Source organism: Cetorhinus maximus, chromosome 14 (assembly GCF_964194155.1).
Source record: "Cetorhinus maximus chromosome 14, sCetMax3.hap1.1, whole genome shotgun sequence".
NCBI lineage: Eukaryota > Metazoa > Chordata > Chondrichthyes > Lamniformes > Cetorhinidae > Cetorhinus > Cetorhinus maximus.
The window spans coordinates 29,652,019-29,678,884 of record NC_135892.1 but is presented as its reverse complement, the minus strand read 5'-3'; the positions used below and the strand labels follow the sequence as shown (position 1 = coordinate 29,678,884).

Sequence of the window (26,866 nt, the reverse complement as noted above, 5' to 3'; positions counted from 1 at the left end):
GGGCTTTTTGTCAGTAACAGTTTATCGAAAATGCCATATTCTAAACACTGTACCTAGAGCAGTGCTTTCCAAAGTATTTTTCAATGTGACCCCATTTTAACACTTGAAAATAAATGTGACCCCAGACCCCCAACAGAAACAAAACAGCAAATAAAGCAGCATTTTAACATTCTTATTAAAATTTGTTATAGATCAACATATAATACATCATATAAATATGGAAACCTGTGAATTTAAAGCACTTTGGAAAAATATATAATTTATTGTGCGGGGAATTTAATACAGAAGTAGGGAGGTTATGCTTCAGTTATACAGGGCACTAGTGAGACCACATCTGGAGTACTGTGTATAGTACTGGTCACCTTATTTAAGGAAGGATGTAAATCCATTGGAAGCAGTTCAGAGAAGGTTTACCAGACGAATACCTGGAATGGATGGGTTGTCGTATGAGGAAAGGTTGGACAGACTAGGAGTTCAGAAGAGTAAGAGGCGACTTGATTGAAACATAAGATCCTGAGGGGTCTTGACAGGGTGGATGTGGAGACGATGTTTTCTCTTGTGGGAGAATCTATAACTAGGGGTCACTGTTTAAAAATAAGGGATCGCTCATTTAAAACAGAGATGAGATGAAATTTTTTCACTGAGGGTCATGAGTCTTTGGAACTCTCTTCCTGAAAAGGCGATGGAAGTAGAGTCCTTGAATATTTTGAAGGCAGAGGTGGATAGATTCTTGGTAAGCAAGGGGGTGATAGGTTATTGATATAGGTGGGATGCAGATTTCAAGTCACTATCAGGTCAGCCATGATCTTATTAAAGGGTGGAGCAGGCTCGAGGGGCTGAATGGCCTACTCCTGCTCCTTGTTCGTATGTATCTTCGCATGTTCACCAGTCCATTACTTTATCTGAGCTGCTCCAGCTCATGGATCTTGGCCTGGACTCAGCAAATACAATTGATGTTCATGTTTGCAGTATTACTCAGCCATAACAACATCAACCGAGGTTTCCTAAAGGCGATCTTGACATCATTGAGTTTAATGTGAGACGGGATCAAATAAACTTTTAATTTTCTACTAAGGATTTCAGTCCCTCTCCATTGCCCCGCACATAATGTAATCATTCCCCTTCCCCCACACAGTCTGTAATCAGCCCCTCTTCTTTCTGTCCTCATCCCCTCCGCACACACATACATACTGTTGTTATCCCGTCTTTCAAAGAGAGAAACCAACAGATGAGCAGGGCAAGGGCAGAGTTGGACGCCAGCTGGGCGTCACAGTGGTGCGGGATGCAGCCTTGGAGTGGCGGGGAGCTTGAGGCTCCATTTGTTATTTTTGTGACCCCAATTCGGTCGCCATCTACAGTGTGGGAACCACTGACCCAGAATGTAACTGCATGACATTAATATTTTCCTTACTGTCCTATCCTTGCTTTTTGAGCAATATGAAGAGTGGAATTGCTCTTACTGCAGTTGTGTGTGTCTCTCCCACCTGTTGGCTGATGCCTTTGTTACATTACAGTACACTTCTACTTGAATAATTTCTTCAATGTGTTAAGGGTACCGCTATTCTTATAATTTGTACTGTTTATTATTGGGGGAAGTCGAGGCTTCACAGCAGTGGTAGCGGTACTTAATTTTAAATCCGCAGTACAACAGCAATTTGCATTTTTACATCCCAAAGGCTCTTTAGAAGCATAGTTAGACAAAATCTGACTACAGGTGACGTAAGATATTAGGAAAAGTGACCATAAGCATGGTTGCATAGGTCACTTTTAAGGAGCATCTTAAAGGAGGAGAAGACTGCAGAGAGTTTTAGGGAGAGTAGTTCAAAGCTTAGGTCTTGACTGGTCAGCAGCAATGGTGGGGCGATAGAAATCAGGGATGCACAAGAGCCCAGATTTGGAGGAACTGAGGGTTGTTGGGCTGGAAGAGATTGTAGAGGTAGGGAGGTGCAAGGCCGTGGAGGGATTTGAACTGTGATTTTTGACTTTAATTTGGAAACATTGTTTAACCTGCACACGTTTTTAACTATGCAGAAGTTTTTTTGCTAGCCTGCATGAGTGACTGCAATTTGGTATTGATGTGAAGGGTAAAATATAATTTCGATGGTAAACTGCTTGTAATGGTACAAGCACTACTGCATTTATGTTGTGCTGCTGCCATAGTTCTGGCTACCTTTGGCAGTATTGCTGCAACATAAGTATAATGTAACAAAAGATTATTTGTTTCTGGCAGGTGACACACAGCATGGGGGAAACCTGCAAGGGAGTGTATATCCTCTTTGGAAAGCAACATAACATTTTTTTAAAAATAAAGTAACTGGGAGGGAGAAGAGAAATTTTCCCCTGGTTAACCTGGCCAGTGCCTCACCTCTGGTGGGAGGTGGGTGAAGTGGCCCAGCATGAGGCTGTCTCCAATATCTTCAGAACTATTTCTCTGTCTACTGTCATAAGGCATGTGATCAACCTTCACTGCCCACCTCACCCATTCACCAGTCCAAAATAGCCTTGCTTATCGGGAAGCTTCCAATTCAGGCGGATTACAAATCTTGTCATGGGATGAGGTGTTCTAGAATTGTATTTCCCATGTTGCTGTTATAAGTATGGTTGCAGATGTACTTTACATGCATCGTTTTAACTGTTGATCCATTTTTCTCGAGCTAATTAATCGTTTTTGAAAATGTTACATTCTGCAATATCGGTCCAGATTTATGTTCAGTGTTTAAAAAATTAAACTGTTTTTGATTTTTGCCCATCTGATAAATCTCTAGGTCTCTTACTTTATGGCTGTAAAGAAGCCTTGTATGTCTTTCATTAAGTAATTGTTTCCCTTCATCAAAGTATATTTTACAAATGATTATTTAATATTTTATGTATACTTCAGATGCTAGCTGTGGAATAGGTGCAATCGACTCTGTTCAGGAATGATCTTGTGCATTATGTTCTAATTAGCAGTTTAGATGTGTTATATAGTTTAGACTTGTAATTTTGCATTGTCCCAATTAGTGATATAGCTGGAATGCTGCTAAAGTCCACTGGAGAGTTCTTAGATTCTGGACTTCAGGAAAGTTGTGACGAATTCTGGGCAAGCGCTGATGATAGTACTGCATCAGATGAAATCAGGTACTGTAAACATGGTTGTAATCCTTTAACAATTGGTACACAAATGTGTTCAGTGTTCTGTTTTTTAAAATCAAAGTATTCGAGGATAAAGCAAAATACTGCAGATCCTGGAATTCTGGAATAAAACAAAAAATGCTGCAAAAACTCAGGTCTGGCAGCATCTGTGGAGAGAAAAACAGAGAGTTAATGTTTCGAGTCGGCATGATTCTTCTTCAGCTCTGAAGAAGAGTCATACGGACTCGAAACATTAACTCTGATTCTCTCTCCGCAGATGCTGCCAGACCTGCTGAGTTTCCCCAGCACTTTTTGTTTTCTTTAAGTATTTGAGAGGAGTTAAATTGAATTAGAACATGGCTTGCTGCACTGTAATGATATTGCAAGTGACTGGAATTTACTTCGTGTTTGTTCCTATGGCCATTTTCAACTGAAGATAGATGAGGCACCAATGATAGATTATTCTGTTTAAAGTAAATTGACCCCAAGTTACAGTGGAGAAGAGAGGGTAGAGAGAAACAGAAAAGGGTTGTTTTAACTGGAGGTACTGTGTCTAACTTGAGTCTAAGCAGTTCATTTTGGCTGGTTTCTCTGTTTCATTTAGGATGCTGGTGAACTATTGCACTGTGTTAGTGACGGTATGTAGATTCACTACACGGTTTTACAGATCCAGAGCTTCCATTTCATGCTGGGATTTCTGCAGGGCCAGAAAATGATCCCTTTATGCTTGGAACACTTATTCCCAAAACAGTGGTTTTTCTGTTTTCTTCTTCTTTCAAGGCTACCATTATAAACGAGAAAATAGTTTAATAATCCTGCATGATTACACCAGGTAAAGAAATGTCTTAAAATAATTGCATTTGATTTGGGGTGGGGGGAAGTTGGATTGAGCCCTGTCAGAATCATTTGGACGGATTCATTGACTCTCCTAGTTGCTAAGGTGTCGGCTGAGACTCACTTGCACTACTCTCACCTCTCATTCAGAAACTTGACGTTGTCTTTGGATGAAACAATAAACACAAGAAATAAATACCAGTTGTTGAGATACTAAAATCGAGGCCCCAGCTACCACCTCAGGTGGACACAAAAGATCCCATGGCACTCTCCGAGAAAAGGCGTGGGAGTTTTCCCCCACTGTCCTGGCTAATATGAAAACCTCAGTTAGAATTAATGAAACAGATCATTACCAGTTGTTGTTTGTGGGAGCTTGCAGAGTACAGTTTTCTTAGATTGCAACAACAATACACTTCCAAAGTACTTCATTGGCCGTAAAATGCTTTGGAACATTTTGAGGTCATTAAAGGCAGTAAATGCACATGTTTCTTGAAAATGTTCATCTTTGCTAAAGAGAGCTAATGGCAGATTGCTCTGCATTAGTATCATCATTTATTGATGCAAGAGTAAAATGGGTAAAATATATTTCATTGGTAACTGATGATTTAAATTAAAATCTTGTAGTAAATTAAGAAATGGTCTTTTCTTCCTAAGCAAGACTCATTTGGTTGTTAGAGTTACTGAGAACTCCAAAAAAATAAAAGATGAGGAAAAAACTGCCAGCCATAATTTTATATACACTAAGGTCTAAAAAACAGATTATAAAAAGATTAGGCTTCTTTGTGCTGTCATTAGACCTCACTAATCACAGTGCTATATTGTTGTTTTATTTATTTTGTTTTGTGTGTCTCCTTTGTGTTTGGAATTTTCCATGTGAAGTTTTTATTTCTTTGAATAGCCTAATCTGATAGATTTTCATGGCATCTATAATGCAATAATCTTGGGGATGTGAATTTCTTGATCATTGTTTGGCAAATGTGCCCATTGTTTGCATAGAATAAAGCTGTGCATTCCCATTTCAGAGTTTGTCAGTCCATACTAGATGACTCTGAAAAGATTCTCATCTCATCTGTCTAATGGCAACAGCTAGAGAGAACTCCTTCTTGCTAGGATTGGGGTCAGGAAGTGCTGGGGGTAGGGGGAGGTAAAGTACATCACATTTTGTAAAGTGAATTATTAAATTAGTCTGTATAAATGGTTTTTGTGCATAAAAAATACATTTTGGAGAATGTAAAGCAGTTATTCTACAGTGACTGCACTTCAAAAATATATGTAAAGTGCTTTGGGACATTCTGATGTCACAATATAATTTTTTTCATTTAAGCAGTGAAACTTAAGGGAATGAGAGTGGAGATTGATATTATTTTCCCCTCCCTTTCCTTACTAACTTTGTGTGTGTGTCTGTTTCCAAAAAGGTGAATTTGTAATGTAACATTGTCTTTACAGGAGGTCCATTATAGAGACCAGTCGCGCATTAAAAGAGCTCTTTCATGAAGCTCGGGAGAGAGCATCCAAGGCTCTGGGGTTTGCTAAAATGCTAAGAAAGGTAATATATATATACACGCCACTTGTGTAAATATAGTGTGGTGCAATGTTACATTACTTTCTCAACAAAAAAGAATTAGAGTTTATGCCAAAAATAAAACTCTTTCTTCTGATTTAGGACCTAGAAATAGCAGCTGAATTTACTTTGTCAGCTCCTGTTCCAGATGTTTTGGAAGCTCTTAAAACAAAAAAACATGTCAAGGTAATGTTTTTGTTTTGAATGTTGTCAATCAGTTTCCATATTGAAACCATGACATGCATTTATAGTCCTGGAGTGTTCAATAAAGCTTATATTTTTGTGATAAAACTAGACAGGGTTTTCAAGTTCCCTGCATTTAGCTGAGGTACTAATACTTCAATCCAGTTGTCAATCCAATGATATAGTTGATTATCTAGCATTTGTTTACATTAAGTTGTCGACGAAGCCCAGGCTGTTTTGTTATAATTTCAAGATACTACATTCACATACGTTTGATTATCTAATTCTTTAATGCAATTTCCAGTTATTTATTGAACACTCTCTTAATAATTTCAACACTTGGATGCTGCAATTTAATCTTCACATTGGTGATATGAAATATTTTGCATTAATAACTCTAAACTTAACAACTTTGAGTGTGTGATGGTTTACTTTGACTACTATCTGTATAATCTTTGTAGTTAAAGCATGTTATCTGTAGCATCTATCTGATTATAAGTCATCTTGAACATGTACATCACACTCTCTTACAATCATGTGTGCGAAACATTTTTCTTTTAGCCCGAGTATTACTGTCTATATAGTTGTATTTTTATATACATATACGTTTATGTATTGTTATTGTATAGTTGATCACAATGATGTGTTCCAGTATCCAGTTGCAGCTCGGCAGAATCAATCAAATTGTTAAATAAAACTTTGCAGCTACTTTTTGTAGCCATGCACCTCTGTCCCACTCATTCTATATAAAGCTGAAAATATTTTAGAACAGAGGAGATAAGAATGCCATCAAAAAGATGAAAGGTATATATTTACAGAATGAAATGCAAATCTGTGATGGTTTTCTTCCTTTGGGCCTACCTTCTGTCAGGGACCTGAGTGCAATGTCCAGGTCCTGGAGTTGGTTGCTTTAACTGGTCAATCAAGTCCAAATACTTTTTTGGAACTCTGCACACGTGTGGCTTCTCCCAGCCAATCTGCACCTGCAACTTGGAGTGACCAACTCTCAGTGCCAACTTTCTACTTGCTTTCCTTTTTGGAGTGTCAGTACAACATCCATTGTTCAATTTGCACAACTTCATTCTTGCCACAGTCCTGGGACCATCTGTGCTGGTAGTGACTAATAGAATATTGACAGACCACCATCTCATCCAACCCTGTGCCATACTGCCCTAGAACCAATCTCCAAACTCCAGTGGGTGCTCCCATGTCCACTGCCTCCCATGTGCCAGTCCCAAGTTTTCTCACCTTCCTGTTTCCTCTGCAATTTTCCCTGCCTCAGTTCTCTTCCCTTGTGAGTTGGCTGAGCCTATTTTATATCGTTCATTTGTGTTCCAACATCACCTGCACAACCTGACCTAGTACCCAACTCTAACTCATTACATGCTACCTACCTTACCTAAGGAAGGACATACTTGCCCTAGAGGGAGAACGATGAAAATTTATTAGACTGGTCCATGGAATGAGATTAGAAGAATGAGAGGTGATCTAATTGAAACAAATGATTCTTAAGGGCTAGACATTTGGGATCTTTTTTTCCCCCTGGCTGGGGAATTTAGAACACAACCTCAGAGCAAAGGTTGGCCATTTAGGACTGAATTGAGAAATTAATCTCATTCAGAGCTTTGGAATTCTCCAGCTCGGAGAGCTGCGAATGCTCAGTCATTGAGCATATTCAAGTTAGAGACCAATAGATTTTTGGTACTAAAAGAATTAAGGGCTATGGGGATAGTGCAGGAAGATGGAGTTGTGGTAGAAGATCTACCATGACCTTGTTGAATGACAGAGGGGGCTAAATGACCTACTCCTCATTTCTTATGCTCTTATGAACTATCTTGCTGCAAACAGATAGTTTAAAAAAACAACAAATGAGATTAAATTTATGTACTGTGATACAAGAAATTATATATCAGCCAGAGAGAGAGAGAGTTTGTATTTATATGGGGTGATGCAGAAGAGTGGGTGTGTGAAGTGTGTCAGATAGATTCCCTTCTGCAGGAGTCAGTTGCATCCTACTTCATAGCTGAATGGATAACTGCACCAGGTCCTCAGCACACACCCAGCTCTCACCTGTGGCTCTTTGTAGCTGCTTGTGCACAGCAGCAGCCACACACTGGCAGCTGTGTTGGTTTTCAGGCCAAACTGGGTGAGGTTAGCAGGTGTCCATAGAGAGAATGCCTACCTCCAATCAGCCTTCCTCAAGTGCACAAAAAAAGCTACCTTGACGGGTGTAGTCGAGCCCATGGTATTCCCTTATTGGCACTGAAAGCATCGCAGCACAACTGTAAAATTCATTTGCGTGGGCAGAGGTACTGCAGAACATCCGTTGCAGATGACCACATCTCCATTTGTTATGACTTGTCAAGCCATTAGGAACAGATGTGCAAGATTGAGAAAATGATGCTGGCCGAGCACAATCCTATCTCTCACTCAGGTGTTACTTATGTACACAGCACGCAAGAAATGGCCACCTTCAATAACGAAGCGAAATCAACAATGACAGAGGGGACAAGACATAGTGAAAGCTAGAGACAGCGAATGATGAGAGAAAATGAGGAAAAAATAATCAGAAATAAGCACCAAAATTAAATAAGAGCCTGACAGCAAAACAGAGAGAAATTATGTGCAGTAAACCACAGAAAATAACACCCACAGAAAATAACACCGAGTTAGAAAAGAACAAGAGTTGTAAATGCAAGTTTTTTTAATAAGCTATATAGTATCTAAATATTCTGTTGCATTAAAAGACGCTTAATTTGCTTATATAATTAATGTGACTGGAGGTAACCTTTTGGGAATTATGCAAACTCATGCTTTACGGAGGGAAAGTCTTGTAATTCCAGTCTGAAATCTCTTTCCAATGGGTTAGACAGTTCACTCGTGGTGTATGCCTTGGGTAAAAGAATGGTAATTACCATACATAAAGGTCTTTTGATTAACAAATTATGGTTAAGTGACCCAGTGGTGATAATTTTACTTCGTATGTGAAATATTTAATGCTGGGCCCTGGAAAAAATGCAAGTGTTGTATAGAAAATATTTTTGAACCATATATTTTTATTTTAATAAATAGGTGCTGAAAAGAGTATAACTGCATTGCCATACCTTCCCTTTTCAGGTTCAAATCCCTGGACTGGAGGACCTGCATATTTTTGTTGCATTTGACCTTGCAAAGCGAAAATCTCAGATACTCCAGCTGCTTAGTGCAACAGCTGGAAAGGACTGCTCAAAGGAATCTGATGAATCAGTTGATGAAGCTTACTTACTTCTCATCAAAGACGACCCTAAGGATAAAGATCAGGAAGATAACTGGAAATTATGGGGAGGCCAGTCTATCAAAGTACTGCCCCAGGTAGAAACTATGGATACACTGAGAAGCATGCAGGTATGTGACTTAATGATTAAACATGCATCATTAGTTTGGAAGCTCTTTAAAATGAATTACAGACCATCACATGTACAATGTGCAACACTATTTATTCCATAACTAGAATATATGAAATGGATCTAAGTAACAGCCTACAATTAGTTAAAACAGTATCAACTTGTATTGTGCCTTTAACGTAATATAGAGTTCAAAGATGCTTTATAGGAGCATTAACCAGCCAGAAAAAGAATAAGGAAGACAAGGTAGAGAATGGTGAGAGCAGAATTCAAGTTTCTGAAATTTACTTAGAATTTATTTAGTTTATAATGCAGTGATGGTGATTATCCTCTAACCTGGATTGCATTTTTAAATCTTATGCTCTTCATAGGCCAATATAGTTAAATGTAGCGACTTAGAAATTGCTGAAGCAGATTAGAGAACATTGGACTGTGGAAGCAGTAAGGGTGGGGGATGTATGGGCTTAGTTATGGAAGTATGAAGGTGGCTGTACTGTAGTGAACTATACTATGAAGAGTACTGTGGGAGGAAGCAGGGAGTTCTGAGGCAAATTTAGAGATTGGAAGGACTGATGAGGGTTTAGGTACCATAAGGGGGGAAGCTAGGTTTTGGCTCGCTGGAAGGCGGAGAGAGGAAGATGGAGGAAATTATTGCATAGTTAGAAAGAGTTAGATGTGAAACTGTCATGTCCCTCCTAATGCTTCCTGCCAATAACTACTTGGCCTTGTGGCTGAAGTTGCAGTAGAGTGGCGGTGGTGGGGATGAGGATGAAATGACATTGTGTTTAATTGCTGTTCAGGATTAAAAGAAAGACTTGCATTCATATAACACCTTTGCACAACCACCAGACATCTCAAAGTGCTTTGCAGCCAATTAAGCTTTTTTTGAAGTGTAGTAACTATTGCAATATAGGTAGCATGGCAGCCAACTTGTACACAGCAAGCTCCCACAAACAGCATTGTTGTAGTAAGCAGATGATTTTTTTTTGTGATGTTCATTGAGGGGCCAGGATACTGGGGATAACTCCACTGCTTTTCATTAAAATAATGTCAATGGGATCTTTTTACATCCATCCCCACCCTCACTCCATTTAATATCTCATCCGAAAGGCATCAGTGGAGTTGTTAGCCTTGATTCTTGTGCTCAATTCCTGGAGTGGGGCTTGATCCCACAACCTCCTGACTTAGTTCTACCAACTGAACCATGGTCGACACCTGTTTAGTAAGATTGGAGGGGGACAAAACATGCCAGACACCTATATTCAGGTCTATACCTCTTGAGTAAAAATCAGGCCTGACTAGTATTGCTTAAGAGTGTGTAAAGGGGTGTTAGAAGGCCCTCTGTGCTAAATTGTTTAAACTACTCCTCATTCTTCATAAGTTACCTGGACAATAAAAAAAAATCATAATTCTGCTTTGTTTACAAAAAAAATGTGACTTCACAAGCTTCTAGACTTTTGTGTCAACAGATGGGACTTACAAAGAACAAGTCCTGATCTACTGTATGAATGGCTAGTCTTGCTGGAAGACATAAGAAACCCCCTGGTATGTGGAATCTCTGATTTGTGGTTGGAGAACTGGCATGGTGTTGGTGGGTGCAGTAATATTAGGGAATGGAGCTTAATTGGGTTGTGTTTGTAGGGTGCAGTAATAGGGATCAGGGCTTTGGAAGATGGCATTGATTCGGTGCAGTAATGTTGGGGACTAGAACTTAGAGGGATGTTTTTGGTAGGGTGCAGTAATATTAGGGAATGGGGATTTGAGGGATGGTTTTGGTAGAACGCACTGATATTGGGGAGTGAGGGATGAGAGTGGTATTACTGGCTGAGCAGTACCACAGGAGATCAACTTCCCATTACAATAGCTGGAAAAGCTAGTCTTTTAAATATTGGTACTGTTTTACAATTTGAGCATGAGGGGCCAAGGTTTTAAAATCCTGCTAAACTATATTAAATCCCAAGAAGATATCATATCATATAATCTAGTTTAACCTTTACAATATAAGGAATAAGGGAATATTATAGTAATTGTTAAAAAAATTCAATAAATAACATTCCAACATTCACTTTAACAAGTTAATGTTTTTTAAAATAAAACCAATAAATGGTCCCAATAATTTGATTATATTGTTTAATCATGCTGGAATAATTTTATCAGATATATTAAATTACATATTACATTTGTATCCTGAACTTGAGTGAATTGGCACTGCTTAATCTACAAATTTAATTTTTTTATATTACTTCACTTCCCTCAGATTACTAATTTATTGTTGGTCGTCATGCAGTCTTCCCATCTTGTGAGTCAACGTAAAACATTTCAACAATCCATAGAAAGTCTAATCTCTCTGCACCGGGAGCAGACATCCAGCCAGCCCGTTATAGCCAAAGCTTTGGAGCAGCTGAAGGTATTTTCTGTCTTGTTCACATTTATTTATATTTATAATTTGTAATTAAGAATAGAAAACCCCATGTTACAAATTCAATACTGTAGACAATTCAAAGCTGCTCAGTGGAACATGGCTTTTAATGCTATTCTTAAAAGCCTTTATTGTCAACTGTATTGAAAGGAAGAAGTGTTTGTGGCTATCATCTGACTGTTACTTATTTAAGCTTATTATCTGTATATCATATCCCCATCATTTTGTATTTTATCCTCAATCTTTGTTCAATTGTATTAGGTCAGAACAGAGAATTTCTACACTTAGGCATACTGTTTTGTTACCTTTGGAACTAAGATTATAAGAAATCTGTTTTGGGGCTTTGAATGCAAAAGGAGGCAGCAACAGTGAGAAGAATATTGAGCATGGTCAAGACCAAGGAAACCTGAATTAGGGCCAGAAGTAAGACATTGAATCACTTAAGCAAAGCCTAGTTGTAACCCATTCTTTATGGCCCTGCAACTTAAACATTCAGAACATTCAAGCACTCACATGATCAAAATGTTATGATTATCCTTAAGAATATTGTGACAAAGTTATAGTTCGATATTTTGAAAGTAATTTAATGTTTGATGAAGCTCCACCTGTTTAAAGCAATAATTCATAGGCCCTCTCTGTAGGTAATTGACACTTTTGGATAGCCAGCTGGTCTGGTGATAGAATACCTGTGTCGCACATTGGTAGGCTGCAGTTGGAAGACAATGTGAATCTGACAAACCAATATGGTTGCAATGTAATTCTTTTATTGTCCATATCTAGACGCATGTAATGCCATTAAGCAGTAGAGATGCAGAGAAACAAACGCAATTGTTCTGTTTTTCTCTGGGCAGAAACATAGCATAAATGATCATTTTGACCCTGACACACTATAAATTATTAAGGAAAGCACAAGATTTCAATCGGTTCCTTTTCACCCAGAGTGTCCTTGCTGATTAATTACGGTATGACACTTCTTATTATGAATAAGTCCCTCAGAAATTGAGAGTAGTGATAAAATACCAGATGCCGACTTGTTTACCATTCTGCCCTGTTATCCCACTTCCTATCTCGAGACTGCTTTGGCTATCTTCTTTCATAGCAGGGCTATAAGAGTAAAAAGTCGGCACAAATCTCACATCCTGTAACCCACATCCTGCACCTCCGCAGAAGCAAAACTGTACAGTCAACTAAATTGTACCATGCAACATTAAATCCTGAAGCATTATGGGAATGGACGACACAACAATTTCATTATTTCAAACTATAGTACAAATCCGCAAGCCATTTATAAATAAAAAGAAAGCAAAATCTTTTGTTTTTCAATCGTAAGCCTATGTATATATGTATACTCGACTAGAGTACCTTACATGGGGCAGAATTTTCCCCCCATCAGGGGGAAATTCAGGAGCGGGCGCATGGAGGCGTGCCTCCTATCGGCACCCCTGATCGGCGGCGCACTGCTATTTTACGTGGGTGGGCCAATTAAGGCCCGCCCAGTGTGACGTCCGCCAGGAAGCATAATGTGCTCCCTGTGCGGGGGAGGCGGTGGAGGGAATTCCCTGAGTGGAGAGTGCATTCTTTCGCGCATGCGCGCATAAGAGTGCACTCATCTCCCTGAGGCTAAGCACTGCCTCAGGGAGACTGGCACCACATTAAAAAAATGTTAAAAATAGAAAAAGAAATTCCCTGACGTCCCCTCATGTGACATGTCCATCACTTTTAGTTACACTTTTATTAAATTTTTAAAAACCTACATGAAACCTCATCCCGCTTGTGGATGAGGTTTCATGCTTTCTCTGAAGCCCGCCAGGGCTCCCAGCCTGCCCGCCAACCTTAAGGTTGGATGGGCAGGTCCATTAATTAGGCTAAGTACTTTGTCAATGGCCTCAATAGGCCATTGACAGGTTGGCGGGCGCACAGCTGATCGGCTGAGCCCCTGCCGACCTGAAAATTGAAATGAGGCAGGGTGACATCAGGAGTTCCGCCCTGTCATCCCGTGTCATTTTACACGTCGGCAAGTGGGCCCTGCCCCCCGTTCGCTGACTGGGAAATCCTGGCCATGGTTTATTTCCTCCCCCGAAGGTGATGATCAATCTTGAGTGACCTGAATGAGCAAATATGGAGTGTTCTACATTCATGAATATACACTGCCTTGCAGTAACCGTAGTGAGCAAGAATTGGAGGGTGTCTGTGCACCGATATATTGGGTGAAACTTTAAACTTCAGTGGGACCACAAAATGGGCTCAATTAGGCGCCATATCTAATTTTTATTTAGTGGAAAATTGAGTGGGATGTATAAACAAACAAGCGATCAGCTGCTGCCTGTTTTAAACCTAGCTGATGTTGAAAGTTTTGCCCACTTTGTCTTGCAGTCGTATTTGAAGAGTTGCTCTTCTGTCCACAAAGTGGATTTCTCAACTTTGAGTGGTCGTAGCGAGAAAGTAGCAGAGAACAAGTCACTTAAGACATGCAGATTGCTACATGGTGGTATTCAGGCATGTCAGCTCTTCACCAACTTGGCTAAAAAATAGTGCTGAGTACAAAATAAAATACTGTGAATGCTAGAAATCTGAAATAAGAACAAAAGATGCTGGAAATACTCAGCAGGCCTGGCAGCATCTATGGAGAGAGAAACAGAGTTGATGTTTCAGATCATCAACTTGCTGAATAATTCCAGAATTTTCTGTTTTTATATATTAGATAATATTGGTGGTGTTTTTAGGAATGTGCGAAGGATTAGAAATGCGATAACTGGGGGAAAAAAGTCATGAGAAAAGGATAGCAAACAGAATAAAGATTGGGAAAGTAGCCTTAGGGCTGGTAACTTGGGCACCAAAGCATGACGGTTTTCACAGCTAAGAGGTTGCTGGAATGATGGCAGTTTCTACCGCTGTGCTTAAAAATAACTACATTTGTTTCTTTGAGCTTGTCATAATTTTGACTTTCACTTCTAATGTTTTGCTGTTGTTCAAATGGCTTTGTATTGTGAGCCTTGAAGATACAGTGGAAAATACTTCCAAGCATTCAAGAATAACTGTCTTCCTGTAAATCAATTATTTAAAGGCAGTTTTTCCTGATTTTAAGTAAGTGTATCCAATGCATAATTTTGAACATGTCTATAAATGGATCAGGTGCTTCAATTTTGTTACGTGTCCGTTCATTGGAAGTTGTTCTTAAACACTCATTGCAAGAAAATACTGTTAAAAGTTTTTGCAATACTGGCACCAATGCTCCATTTTAATTTATTCTTTCATGAGATGTGAACATCCCATTTGTTGCCCATCCCTAAATGCCCTTGAACTGACTGGCTTGCGAGACCATTTCAGGGGGCAGTTAAGAGTCAACCACTTTGCTGCCTGTTTGGAGTCACATGTAGGCAGAATTTCTTCCATCAAGGACATTAGTGAACCAGATGGATTTTTATCATAATTGATAGTTTAATGGAATCATTACTGATACTAGCTTTCAATTCCAGATTTATTGATTGAATTCAAATTCCACCAGCTACTGTGGTTGGATTTGAACAGAGGCCCTCAAATCATTAGCCTGGACCTCAGGATTACTGCTCTGAAGAAGAGTCATACAGACTTGAAACATTAAGTGGGATTTTCCGGCCCCGCCTGCCACCGGAATTGTCCAGTCCCACCGAAAGTTGATGGACATTTGGCTGGGCTGCCGAATCTCCCGCGGCAGGTCCTGCCACAATGGGGCTGGAAAATCCTGGCATTTAACTCTGTTCCTCCTCTTACAGATGCTGCCAGACGTGCTGAGCTTTTCCTACATTTTCTATTTTTATTTACTCTGGATTACTAGTTCAGTGACATTATCACTACACCACTGTCTCCCCCCTCCCCCAATTTTGATGAAATTATATTTGTTAGTTTTATAAAGAGCGCAACTCTAAAACCTGGCTCTTTGTTTTGGGGATCTTGGACAAATTGAGGGTGAAGAAAAATTTAGATCTGGGAAAAATTAAATTTCAACTGCTGTTGGTTTGAAAAAGTTCATAGATTATTGGTCTCGAACAATTCAAGAGTATTCATTTCTATGTATTTGCCAGCTCAACTTGTAGAGAGAAGTAATAAACATTAGTAATCCAATACATATGTTACATAATCCATTACTCTCTAGCACACAGCAGCATCAATAGATTAGAACTGCAGGGTATTTGCTATGACTGTTGTAATGCGAGACTGTTCCTTCTTTCAAGTTAACACTTCTGTCCAAACCTCAAGGATATTCAAACAAAATACAGAAGTCTTAAACCTAATGCATGATAATTGGGTTGTTTCCCTAATGATTTCCAATTTAAATTTCAGCAAGAAGCATTATTGCTGTGCAATAAGATTAGTAATGCGATTGATAGGATTGACAAGATGTTTAATTCGGAGTTCGAAGCTGAAATGGATGAATCTGAATGTGCAACTTTGCAGCAGTACTACAGGGAAACCATGATTCAAAGCTATAACTTTGGTTTTGAGGTAATGCTCCTGATGCACTTCATTTTGTTTTTAATTTAAAAAAAAGTCAAGCCTATTCTATCAAGGTCCCTTTAAAATTAACTAATTGGGTTTTAAGCTAATATTTAAAATCACTTGCAGCTATTCTGTAGAATGATCGGTAATTTTATATATGAAATCTGACCTAAACTGATGGTTTTTAGAAATGTTTTTGTCATTAATTTTTTAAAATATGCAACTTATTGATTTTTACAATTTAATCAACACTGCCTCCGCTGGGATTGCAGTACCCACTCCCCGTGCCCCCAACTATTGCCATCAATATTACTTTATGATTACTCGTTGTGGCTTAATTTAGTCAAGAAGTGATAATTGATATTATTTTGGAATACAGCATCTTTGTTTGAAGTTTCACATAGCAACTTCATTGAGTTAGGCAGATTTGAGTTGCAGGCAACTTTGGACTTGAACCTGCAAGCTGCTCACCACAAAGTAAGTGGTATGTAGCATGGACTCTTGAGGTTGTTTTCAAAACTATTTTTTTTTGTAAGTTGCTGTTCACGTTACTGAAAATGCCCTGTTATTTTTGGTGCTGCTTTTCTTGTCATTATTAAAGGTTCAATTTAAAACAAGAGTGAGATTAGTGAGCATGTAATGCATATAATTTTTTTTGGCTGTCTATTCTGCAGACTGGAACAATTTTTTTTCAATTTAAGCACTCCCTGTAAAGGTAGAGCACAGGCACCATCTCTCGTGTATCCCCTACCACACCACAATATGAGAATTTACTATCAGTTTTTGCCTGAGTTGTGCCACATAAATAACCACTAAAACCTCAGACTCATTTCATGGGGAATCATTGTGACCATCAAAGACAAGTGGCCTATAGGAATGGGCGCAGGTTTATTCAACTACTTGAGTCTGTTCTGTCATTCAGTTAAGAACCGTACCTCATTATTGATTGGTACCTTTAACAAAAATCTATCAATCTCAGCCTTAAAAATTGCAATTAATCACATTTGTAGCTTTTTGGGGAGCAAGTTTCAGAATTCCATTACCCTTTGTATGAAAAAGTGCTTCCTGATTTCACTTCAGAATAGCCTAGTTGTAATTTTAAGATAATGCCCTCTTGTTCTGATTCCCTCTAGTTTCATTGCATCTATCCTGTTAAATTCCTTTATAATTTTAACTTACCATGATTGGATTGCCCATCAATCTCCTAAACTCTTGAGAATATAAGCCATGCTTATGCAACCTGTCCGTTAAAACATAGTATCTTTTGGAGTGAATATGCTGCACGTCTCTCCCAAAGCCAGTATATGCTTCCTGAGATGTGGTGCCCGATACTAAACGTAGCAGCCAAGGTGAGGTCTGACCAAGGCTCTGTAGAACTGAAGCCTCACTCCCCTTTGTAAACCAGCCCCCTTGAAATAAAGGCCAACATTGCATTGGCCTTTTTGAATAACTTTTGTACCTGTGTAGTAGCTTTTAGTAGTATAAGAACAGACAAATCTCTTTGCTCCTTCCACAGCTCCTAGTCTCACCATTAAGAAAGTATTCCAATTCGTTTCCTTAGATCATAAGAAATAGGAGCAAGAGTAGGCCATTCAACCCCTTGAGCCTGCTCCGCCATTTAATTATATCGTGACTGATCTAATTGCAGCCCCAACTCAATTTCCTGCTGCCACATCCCCCTGCACCCCAAAGCCTGTGACTCCCTTGTAGATGAAAAATCTGTCAAACTCAGGCTTGAATGTGTTCAATGACCCAGTTTCCACTTACCTCTGTGGGGAAGAAAATTCTAAAGATTAACAACCCTCAGAGAAGAAATTCTCCTTGTCACCATTTTAAATGGGAAACCCCCTTATTTTGAAACTGTCCTTTAGTTCCCCACAAGGGGAAACATCCTCCCAGCATCTACCCTGTCAAGCCCCCTCAGAATCATGTAGGTTTCAATAATGTCACCTCTCATTCTTCTAAACGCTGATAAGTATAGGCCCAACCTGCTCAGCCTTTCCTCATAAGGCAACCCCTTCATCCCAGGAATCAGTCTAGTGAACCTTCTCTGAAATGCTTCCAATGTAAGTAGATCCCTCAAGTAAGGAGACCAAAACTGTACACACTACTCTAGATGTGATCTCACCAATGATCTGTACAGTTGTAGCAAGACTTCCCTACTTTTATACTCCATCCCTCCTGCAATGAAGGCCAGCATCCCATTTGCCTTTCAGTTATTTGACGTACCTGCTTGCTAACTTCTTGAGTCATGTACAAGGACACTCAGATCCTTCTGTACCACGACATTCTGTAGTCTCTGTCCATTTAAATAATATTCTACTTTTCTATTCTTTGTGCCAAAATGGACAACTTCACATTTTCCTAATTAATACCTGCATCTGCCAAATTTTTGCCCAATCACTTGAAGTCTGTAAAAGTATACAGATAGGTTATGTCAACCTCACAACTTGTTTTCTTACCTATCTTTGTATCATCAGCAAAGTTGGTTATATTACACTTTGGTACCTTCATCTAAATCGCTAATATAGATAGTAAATAGCCAAGGCCCCAGCATAGATCCCTGTGGCACTCCACAAGTTACAGTTTGCCAACCTGAAAATGAGCCATTTATCCCGATTCTGTTTCCTGTTAGTTAGCCAATACTCTGTCCATGCTGTTCCCCAACGCTATGAGCTCTTGTGCAGTAACCTTTTATGTGGCACCTTATTGAATGCCCTTTGGAAATCTAAATATACAACACCTACTGACTCCCCTTTATCCACCTTGTTGCATCCTCAAAGTACTCAAATTTGTCAAACACAATTTCCCTTTCATAAAACCATGTTGACATTGCTTGATTGGATTATGATTTCCTAAATGTCCAGCTACTACTTTCTTAACAATGGATTCTATCATTTTCCCCGTGACAGATGTTAAACTAACTGGCTTATAATTTCCTACTTTGTCTCCCTCTTCTTGAATAGAGGTGTTACATTTGTGGTTTTCCAAACCACTAGGATCTTTCCAGAATCTGGGGAATTTTGGAAGATTACAATCCGTGCATATACTATCTCTGCAGCCACTTCTTTTAAGACCCTAGATGCAGGTCATCGGGTCTAGGGGATTTGTCAGCCTTCAATCCCATTTGGTTTCCCCTGTACTTTTTCTCTAGTGATACATTGTTTTAAGTTCCTCTCTCCCTTTTGCCTCTTGATTATCTAATATTCTTGGTTTGTTTTTTCTATCTTCACAGTAGAAGACAGTTATAAAATACTTGTTCAAAGCCTCTGCTATTTCCTTGTTTCCCATTTATTAACTCTCCAGTATCATCCTCTAAGGGACCAATGCTTACTTTATTTACTCTTTTCCTTTTTATGTACTTGTAGAAGCTTACTGCCTGTTTTTATATTTCTTGCTAGCTTACCCTTGTACTCTAATTTCTCCATGTCATCCTTTGCCGGTTTCTAAAACTTTCCTTAATCTTCTGGCCTACCACTAATCTTCACAGCATTATAGTCCTTTTCTTTCAATTTGACACCACCCTTAACTTCCTTAGTTAATCGCAGATGGTTCAATCTTCTTGTAGAGTCTTTCTTTCTCAATGGAATATAGCTTTGTTGAGAGTTATGAAATATGTCCCTAAATGTCTGCCACTCCTCTACCATGTTACCTCTTAACCTGTTTTCGCAGTCTGCTTTAGCCAATTCTGTCTTCATACCCTTGTAATTGCCTTTATTTACATTTAAGACATAGTTTGCCTTGTCCTTTTTCTTTAACTTTCCAAAATCTCGCTTCATGTGAATCCTATTGCACCCCCCCCCCCCCCCCCCCACATTATTTAAGTTAAAGCCGTCTCTACAACCCTAGTTGTATGATTCACCAGGACATTGGTCCCACTGCGGTTCAGGTGAAGGCCATCCCAATAGTACTGCTCCCTCTTTCCCCAGTGTACTGGTGCTAGTGTCCCATAAATCGAAACCCATTTCTCCCACCTGTTTTTGTCACTCCCTACTTGAACTTCATCTTCCTTAGTTTTGCCCTTTCCCATCAACTGAGTTTGAATCCTAGCCCTAGAAAGGGCAGCCAGTTTCCATAAAAATCCCTTTGTCACTGTAACTCTTAGATCTGCCTTTATTTATTGAAAAGCTGTGTTTTTTGATTGTTTTATACTTCAGCTTCCATTGTTGCTAAACAAATATGATTTTGTTAGAAGCTGGAGTAAAAAAACTCAACCACCTTGTGACACAGCAAGTGGTATTTGCCAGGCTGACCAAATCCACAAGGGAAACTTGGCCATGCTGTCACAATGGTTTTGGATTATGTATTTATTACGAGAATGTTTGTACACTGAATTCAGAAATAATGAATAAACTAACACCTATAGAGATTTTACAAGTTAAATTAAAACATTTATTAACAAAAGAAAAGAAGAAAACACATACGCAGTATTACAATTACATGGTTACTTAATATTATAACAATTCCCAAAATTCCTAATTAACCAGATTGCCATCTGCAGACCCCCTTTAAGGCAACAGTCCCAAAATAGATGTTAAATTTATAGAGATAATCCAACAAGGTTACCACAAGCACCCACTCGACAGTGGAATTCCAAAGGCTTTTAACACAGCTTTGGTTACTGGAACAGTAGCCTTCTACAAAGTGGCTAGAGGCTTTTCCCCAAGTCTGTTTCACACGGTGTACCTTTCAGATCTCACACAGCCATACCCTACACAGCCTTCCATCCTTCTTTAAATATATTTCCCCTCCTTTGATTTGTAAATCCCATTGTTCCCCTATGTCTTTGGAATTTACTTTTCCCATATAAAAATCTTTTATGTTATGATTATGGTCAATGCTTTTGGGGAAAAATCAACATAATAACCTGTCTTATTTATCTTGTTAGTTGTAAACATCCTACCATCCCTTTGAAAACCAAGCACCTCCACCTATCTTAAAATGCAAATTTCATTCGCACCCTATCTGCTGACTTTAACCTCTCACTCATTAGCAGTTTAAATGCATTTTTACACCTAACACTTTTGAATTTCAAGCTTGCGTCTACCCGTCTCTAATTTAATTAAATCAGCTGCACACAGAACCCCATAAACACAAGCCTACTTTACAATATCCCACAATAATATTATGAAAAATATGGTAACTTTGTGACACCTCCACCCTTAAGGAAAAATCAACCGTCATAATTTTAAAATATGGTGTCACGACACACTGGGAATAGTGTGCTGTAATATCAAGCCCCACTGTTCTCCAAGCCATGACAAATGTGAAAAGTTTGATCAAACCACCAGATTGCCCCAATTCTACCTAACTGTTTAATTTAGGTTAACAGAATACGAGCACCAGGTTTGTAAACTTAATAATTAAATAACTGTTTATTGAGCAAATTGCCTTTAACTAGTGGCAAAAGAAAGAAATATGAACTTTTAACTCTACAACAAACCCTACCCCTTCTTAAACCCCTATACGCACACAAACAAGACACACTAAACATGGATTTTAAGGGTGAGATAAAACAGTTCAATAGCACCAATTCCAGAGTACAGGATTCGATGGGTTGATTTTGATCAATGTCTTCCAAATTCCTTTCAGTTCTTGTTGACGACATGAGGTGGTCTTCCAACACTTTCGGTATTTAGTTCACTGGTTGAGCACTTGCCTTTCAATGTCTCCAACAGTGATTTTCCCCTTAACCCCTGTCAAAAGGTATTCAGAGAGAGCAAGTTATAGAGATATGAGAAGAAAAGCCAGCTAGCTATTATTGTGAATTACTGGAATCTTCCACACACAGGAGAAAGAGGCTTTGGGTCTTGTTCCTTTCAGGCTAGGAGCTATTCAGCTGCATTGCTCGTCACACAAACCCTGGTCACCTGGTCTAGAGCCAATTAAAATTCTGTTGTCAGGCAGCTCCCTTGGTCCAGGACTCCTTTCCGACATCATCCTGTCTTTCGTGACACACTCTGTTCCAGGACTGCAACATTGTGTATATCTCTCATTCTGTCCCAGTCGACATGTCTTGAAACCTGCAGCCATTGTAATTCTAATCCACAGTCCAACAGAAAATAAAAAGATATGTTCCTTACAACAGTTCCTTACTGTTCCTTACAACGGCTTCATTTTGTCAACCCACCTTGCATTACTTACTATACTTAACTATAAACACAAAATTATTACACTACTAGGTACATGCATTAACATGACTATATATATATATATATATATATATATATATATATATATATATATACACAAATCCTTTGTATCAACAGAGGTCATTTCAGTCCAGTGTCCACATTTTAAATGTCCAATTTCCTTTGAACTTTTAAACTCTTGACAACGCATCTGCAATTAGATTTTCTTGTCCAGCCATAATCTGTAAATTAAACGGTTGCAGTAATAAACTATTACCTGAGCAACCTTGCACTTGGGTCTCAATTTGTCCAGAAATTTTAAAGGATTGTGGCCTGTATAAACAATTATTTCTGATGAATTGCTTGCAACATAAGCCACCAGTCCCAGAGCCTCTTTTACGATGGTTGAGTATTTTCCCTGATATACATTCAGCTTCTGTGAAAAATATCCTACCGGCTTCTCAATGCCAGTTTCTTCATCTTACAACACAGCACCAATACCCAAACCACTTGCATCCACCACCAGCTTAAACTGCTTGGCATAATTAGATGCTGCCAAAACTGGTGTATTAGTCAATACAGTTTTTAAACTGTCAGATGCATTCTGACACTCCCATGTCCATTGAGACTACTTGAACTTTTTTCAGTAGTTCAGTGGAACATAAATGGAGCAACCACACTGCTAAAGTTTGGTACAAACTTCCAGTAAAATCCACTCATGCCCAGAAATTTCAAAACTTCCCGTTCTGTTGTAGGTACTGGGAAATTCACGATGGCTTTTACTTCCACATCTCTTGGAGTCATTTGCAAATTTGCAAATTCACTCACCACCAAATTAGCTTCTTGTAGTCGATCAGACAGTTCTTTCAGATGTTGTAAATGCTCCTCCTACGTTTGACTGAAACCTGCCAAGTCGTCACTATAAACAGCACAATTGCTCAGTCCTGCAATTACTTTGTTTGTCTATCTTTGAAATGTTACTGGAACAGCAGCCTCGTGCAAAGTGGCTAGAGGCTTTTCCCCAAGCCTGCTTCACACTGTGTATCTTTCAGATCTCTCACAGCCATACCCACAGAGTCTACCACCCTTCATTAAGTATATTTCTCCTCCTTTGATTTGTAAATCCCATTGTTGCCCCATGACTTTTGAATTTAAGCTTCCCATAATATAAAAACCCTTAATGTTATCATTATGGTCAGCACTTTTGGGGAAAAATCAACGTAATAACCTGCCTCATTTATCTTGTTAGTTGTAAACATCCTTCCAGTCCTTTGAAAACCAAACACTTCTTCACCAATCTCAAAATGCAAATTTCATTCACACCTTATTGACTGACTTTACCCTAGCTCACTTATTAGCAGTCCAAATGCCTTTTTACATCTAACTCATTTGATAATTTCTACCTTGCAGTCTACCTGTCTCTAATTTAATCAGCCATGCACACAACCCCACACGCTCACACAGAAGCCTACTTTACAATATCCCACAATAATATTACGAACAATGTGATAGTTTTGTGACAACCTGCATCTATAAAGGTTTTTAAATTACTTTTGTCTTTTCAGTATCACAAGGAAGTTGTGCGTCTGATGTCTGGAGAATTCAGGCAGAAGATGGGGGACAAATTTATAAGCTTTGCTAGAAAATGGATGACCTACGTGCTTACAAAATGTGAAAGCGGCAGGGGAACAAGACCCAGGTTAAATATATTCTAATAAAAATAAATGTTTTTCAATTGTCTTCCTCCAGATCAGTAATATCCTTCTAATGTTATGGTCTATTTACAGGTGGGCAACCCAAGGCTTTGATTTTCTTCAGGCAATCGAACCGGGATTTATTTCAGCTCTTCCTGAAGATGACTTTGTGGTAAATTGCCTTTACTTTTTAAAAATAATACGAACAAGGAGCAGGAGTAGGCCATTCGACCCCTTGAGCCTGCTCCACAATTTAATAAGATCATGGCTGATCTGATAGTAACCTCAAATCTGCATCCCACCTACCCAAATAACCCTTGCTTTCAAAGAATCAATGCATCTCTGCCTTAAAAATATTCAAAGACTCTGCTTCCACCACCTTTTCAGGAAGAGTGTTCCAAAGACTCATCTCCACTTTAAATGGACGACCCCTTATTTTTAAACGGTGACCCCTAGTTCTAGATTCTCCCAGAAGAGGAAACATCTTCTCTACTACCACCCTGTTAAGACCCCTCAGGCTCTTATATGTTTCAATCAAGTCACCTCTTACTCTTCTAAACTCCAGCAGATACAAGCCTAGCCTGCCCAAACTTTCCTCATAAGACAACCTACCCGTTCCAGGTACTAGTCTGGCAAACCTTCTCTGAACTGCTTCCAAAGCATTTACATCCTACCTTAAATAAGGTAACCAGCACTGTACACAGTTCTTCAGATGCGGCCTCCATAAGACATAGGAGCAGAAATTAGGCCATTCGGCCCATCGAGTCTGCTCCGCCATTCAATCATGGCTGATAAGTTTCTCAACCCCATTCTCCCGCCTTCTCCCCGTAACCTTTGATCCCCATACCAATCAAGAACCTATCTATCTCGGTCTTAAATACACTCAATGACCTGGCCTCCACAGCCTTCTGTGGCAATGAATTCCACAGATTCACCACTCTCTGGCTAAAGAAGTTTCTCTTCATCTCTGTTCTAAAAGGTCTTCCCTTTACTCTGAGGCTGTGCCCTCGGGTCCTAGTCTCTCCTACTAATGGAAACACCTTCCCCACGTCCACTCTATCCAGGCCTTTCAGTATTCTGTAAGTTTCAATCAGATCCCCCCTCATCCTTCTAAACTCCATCGAGTGTAGACCCAGAGTCCTCAAGCGTTCCTCATATGTTAAGCCTTTCATTCCTGGGATCATTCTCGTGAACCTCCTCTGGACCCTGTCCAGGACTAGCACATCCTTCCTGAGATACGGGGCCCAAAATTGCTCACAATATTCTAAATGTGGTCTGGCCAGAGTCTTATAAAGTCTCAGCAGCACGTCCCTGCTTTTATATTCTAGTCCTCTCGAAATAAATGCCAACATTGCATTTGCCTTCCTAACTACCGACTCAACCTGCAAGTTAACCTTAAGAGAATCCTGGACTAGGACTCCCAAGTCCCTTTGCATTCCAAATTTCTGAATTCTCTCCCCATTTAGAAAATAGTCTATACCTCTATTCTTTCTACCAAAGTGCATGACCTCACACTTCCCCACGTTGTATTCCATCTGCCACTTCTTTGCCCATTCTCCTAACCTGTCCAAATCCTTCTGCAGCCTCCCCGCCTCCTCAATACTACCTGTCCCTCCACCTATCTTTGTATCATCTGCAAACTTAGCCAGAATGCCTTCAGTTCCTTCATCTAGATCATTAATGTATAAAGTGAAAAGTTGTGGTCCCAACACTGACCCTTGCGGAACTCCACTAGTCACCGGCCGCCATCCTGAGAAGGACCCCCTTATCCTACTCTCTGCCTCCTGCCAGACGGCCAACCTTCTATCCATGCTAGTACCTTGCCTCTAACACCATGGGCTCTTATCTTACTGAGCAGCCTCCAGTGTGGCACCTTGTCAAAGGCCTCACTAGTGTTCTGTATAATTGAAGCATAACATTCTATTAGCTTTCCTAATTACTTGTTGTTCCTGACTAGCCATTTGCGATTCATGCACTAAATGCCCAGATTCTTCTGCATCTCGGAGCTCTGCAATCTCGCACCATTTAGATAATGTGCCTCTCTTTTATTCTTCCTGCCAAAAGGGACCATTTCACATTTCTCCATATCATACCCCATTTGCCAGATCTTTGCTCACTCACTTAACCTATCTATATCCTTTTGTAGCCTCCTTATGTCCTCTCCACAAATTACTTTCCTACCTATCTTTGTGTAGTCAGCAGATTTGGCAACCATCTCATCAAGTCTTTTATATAAATTGTAAACAGGTCTCAGCATGATCGCTGTGATACATCATTCATTACCTCTTTCCAACCTGCAGAAGACCCATTTTTGCCTACTCTCTGCTTTCTGTTAGCCAGCCAATCTTCTATCCAAGCCAACATGTTACCCTCTATATTATGAGCTTTTATTTTCCACAACAACCTTTGGTGTGGCACTTTATCAAATGCCTTCTGGAAATCTAAGTACAGTACATCCACCGGTTCCCCTTGATCCACAGCATATGTTACTTCCTCAAAGAACTCCAACAAGTTGGTTTAGCATGATTTCCCTTTCACAAAACCATGTTGACCCTGCCTGATTACCTTGAACTTATCCAGGTGCCCTGCTATAGCTTCTTTAATAAAAGCTTCTAACATTTACCTTATGATAGATGTTAAGCTAACTGGCCTGTAGTTTCCTGCTTTCCTTGTCCCTCCCTTTTTGAATAATGGAGTTACATTTGCTACCTTCCAGTCTAATGGGACCTTCCCTGAATCTAGGGAATTTTGGAAAACTAAAACCAATGCATCAACTATCTCACAAGCCACTTCTTTTAAGACCCTAGGATAAAGTCTATCAGGACCCGTGCACTTGTTAGCCTGCAGCTCCAACAATTTACTCAGTGCCACTTCTCTTCTAGCCACATCCACCTTTTGTGGCCTATACTGTGTGTCACCTGGTGATCATGTTTGGATGTCTTGTCAGTAAATCAGGTCGGAATGCTTCAGCAAATTGCTACAGAGTTTGTAATTGAGCCATGCTGTAGTCTCTGCTGGCTTCTAAGCTGAACGTTAACTAGATTTTTTGTTCACGTGCTGTTGTCTTAACTATG

The 26,866-nt window shown here is 39.5% G+C and overlaps 1 protein-coding gene across 4 annotated transcripts in view; it reads left to right on the top strand.

Annotated features, from left to right (window-relative positions):
- Positions 1-26,866, top strand: part of map3k4 (mitogen-activated protein kinase kinase kinase 4) — a 218,171-nt gene that overhangs the window by 136,117 nt on the left and 55,188 nt on the right. For all 4 annotated transcript variants that reach the window (XM_078556730.1, XM_078556729.1, XM_078556727.1 and 1 more), the window contains 8 exons: positions 3,001-3,117; positions 5,392-5,491; positions 5,609-5,692; positions 8,807-9,073; positions 11,330-11,479; positions 15,812-15,973; positions 23,664-23,797; positions 23,886-23,964. In XM_078556730.1, the coding sequence (XP_078412856.1) occupies positions 3,001-3,117; positions 5,392-5,491; positions 5,609-5,692; positions 8,807-9,073; positions 11,330-11,479; positions 15,812-15,973; positions 23,664-23,797; positions 23,886-23,964 (1,093 nt within the window). The remainder of the gene's footprint in view (positions 1-3,000; positions 3,118-5,391; positions 5,492-5,608; positions 5,693-8,806; positions 9,074-11,329; positions 11,480-15,811; positions 15,974-23,663; positions 23,798-23,885; positions 23,965-26,866) is intronic.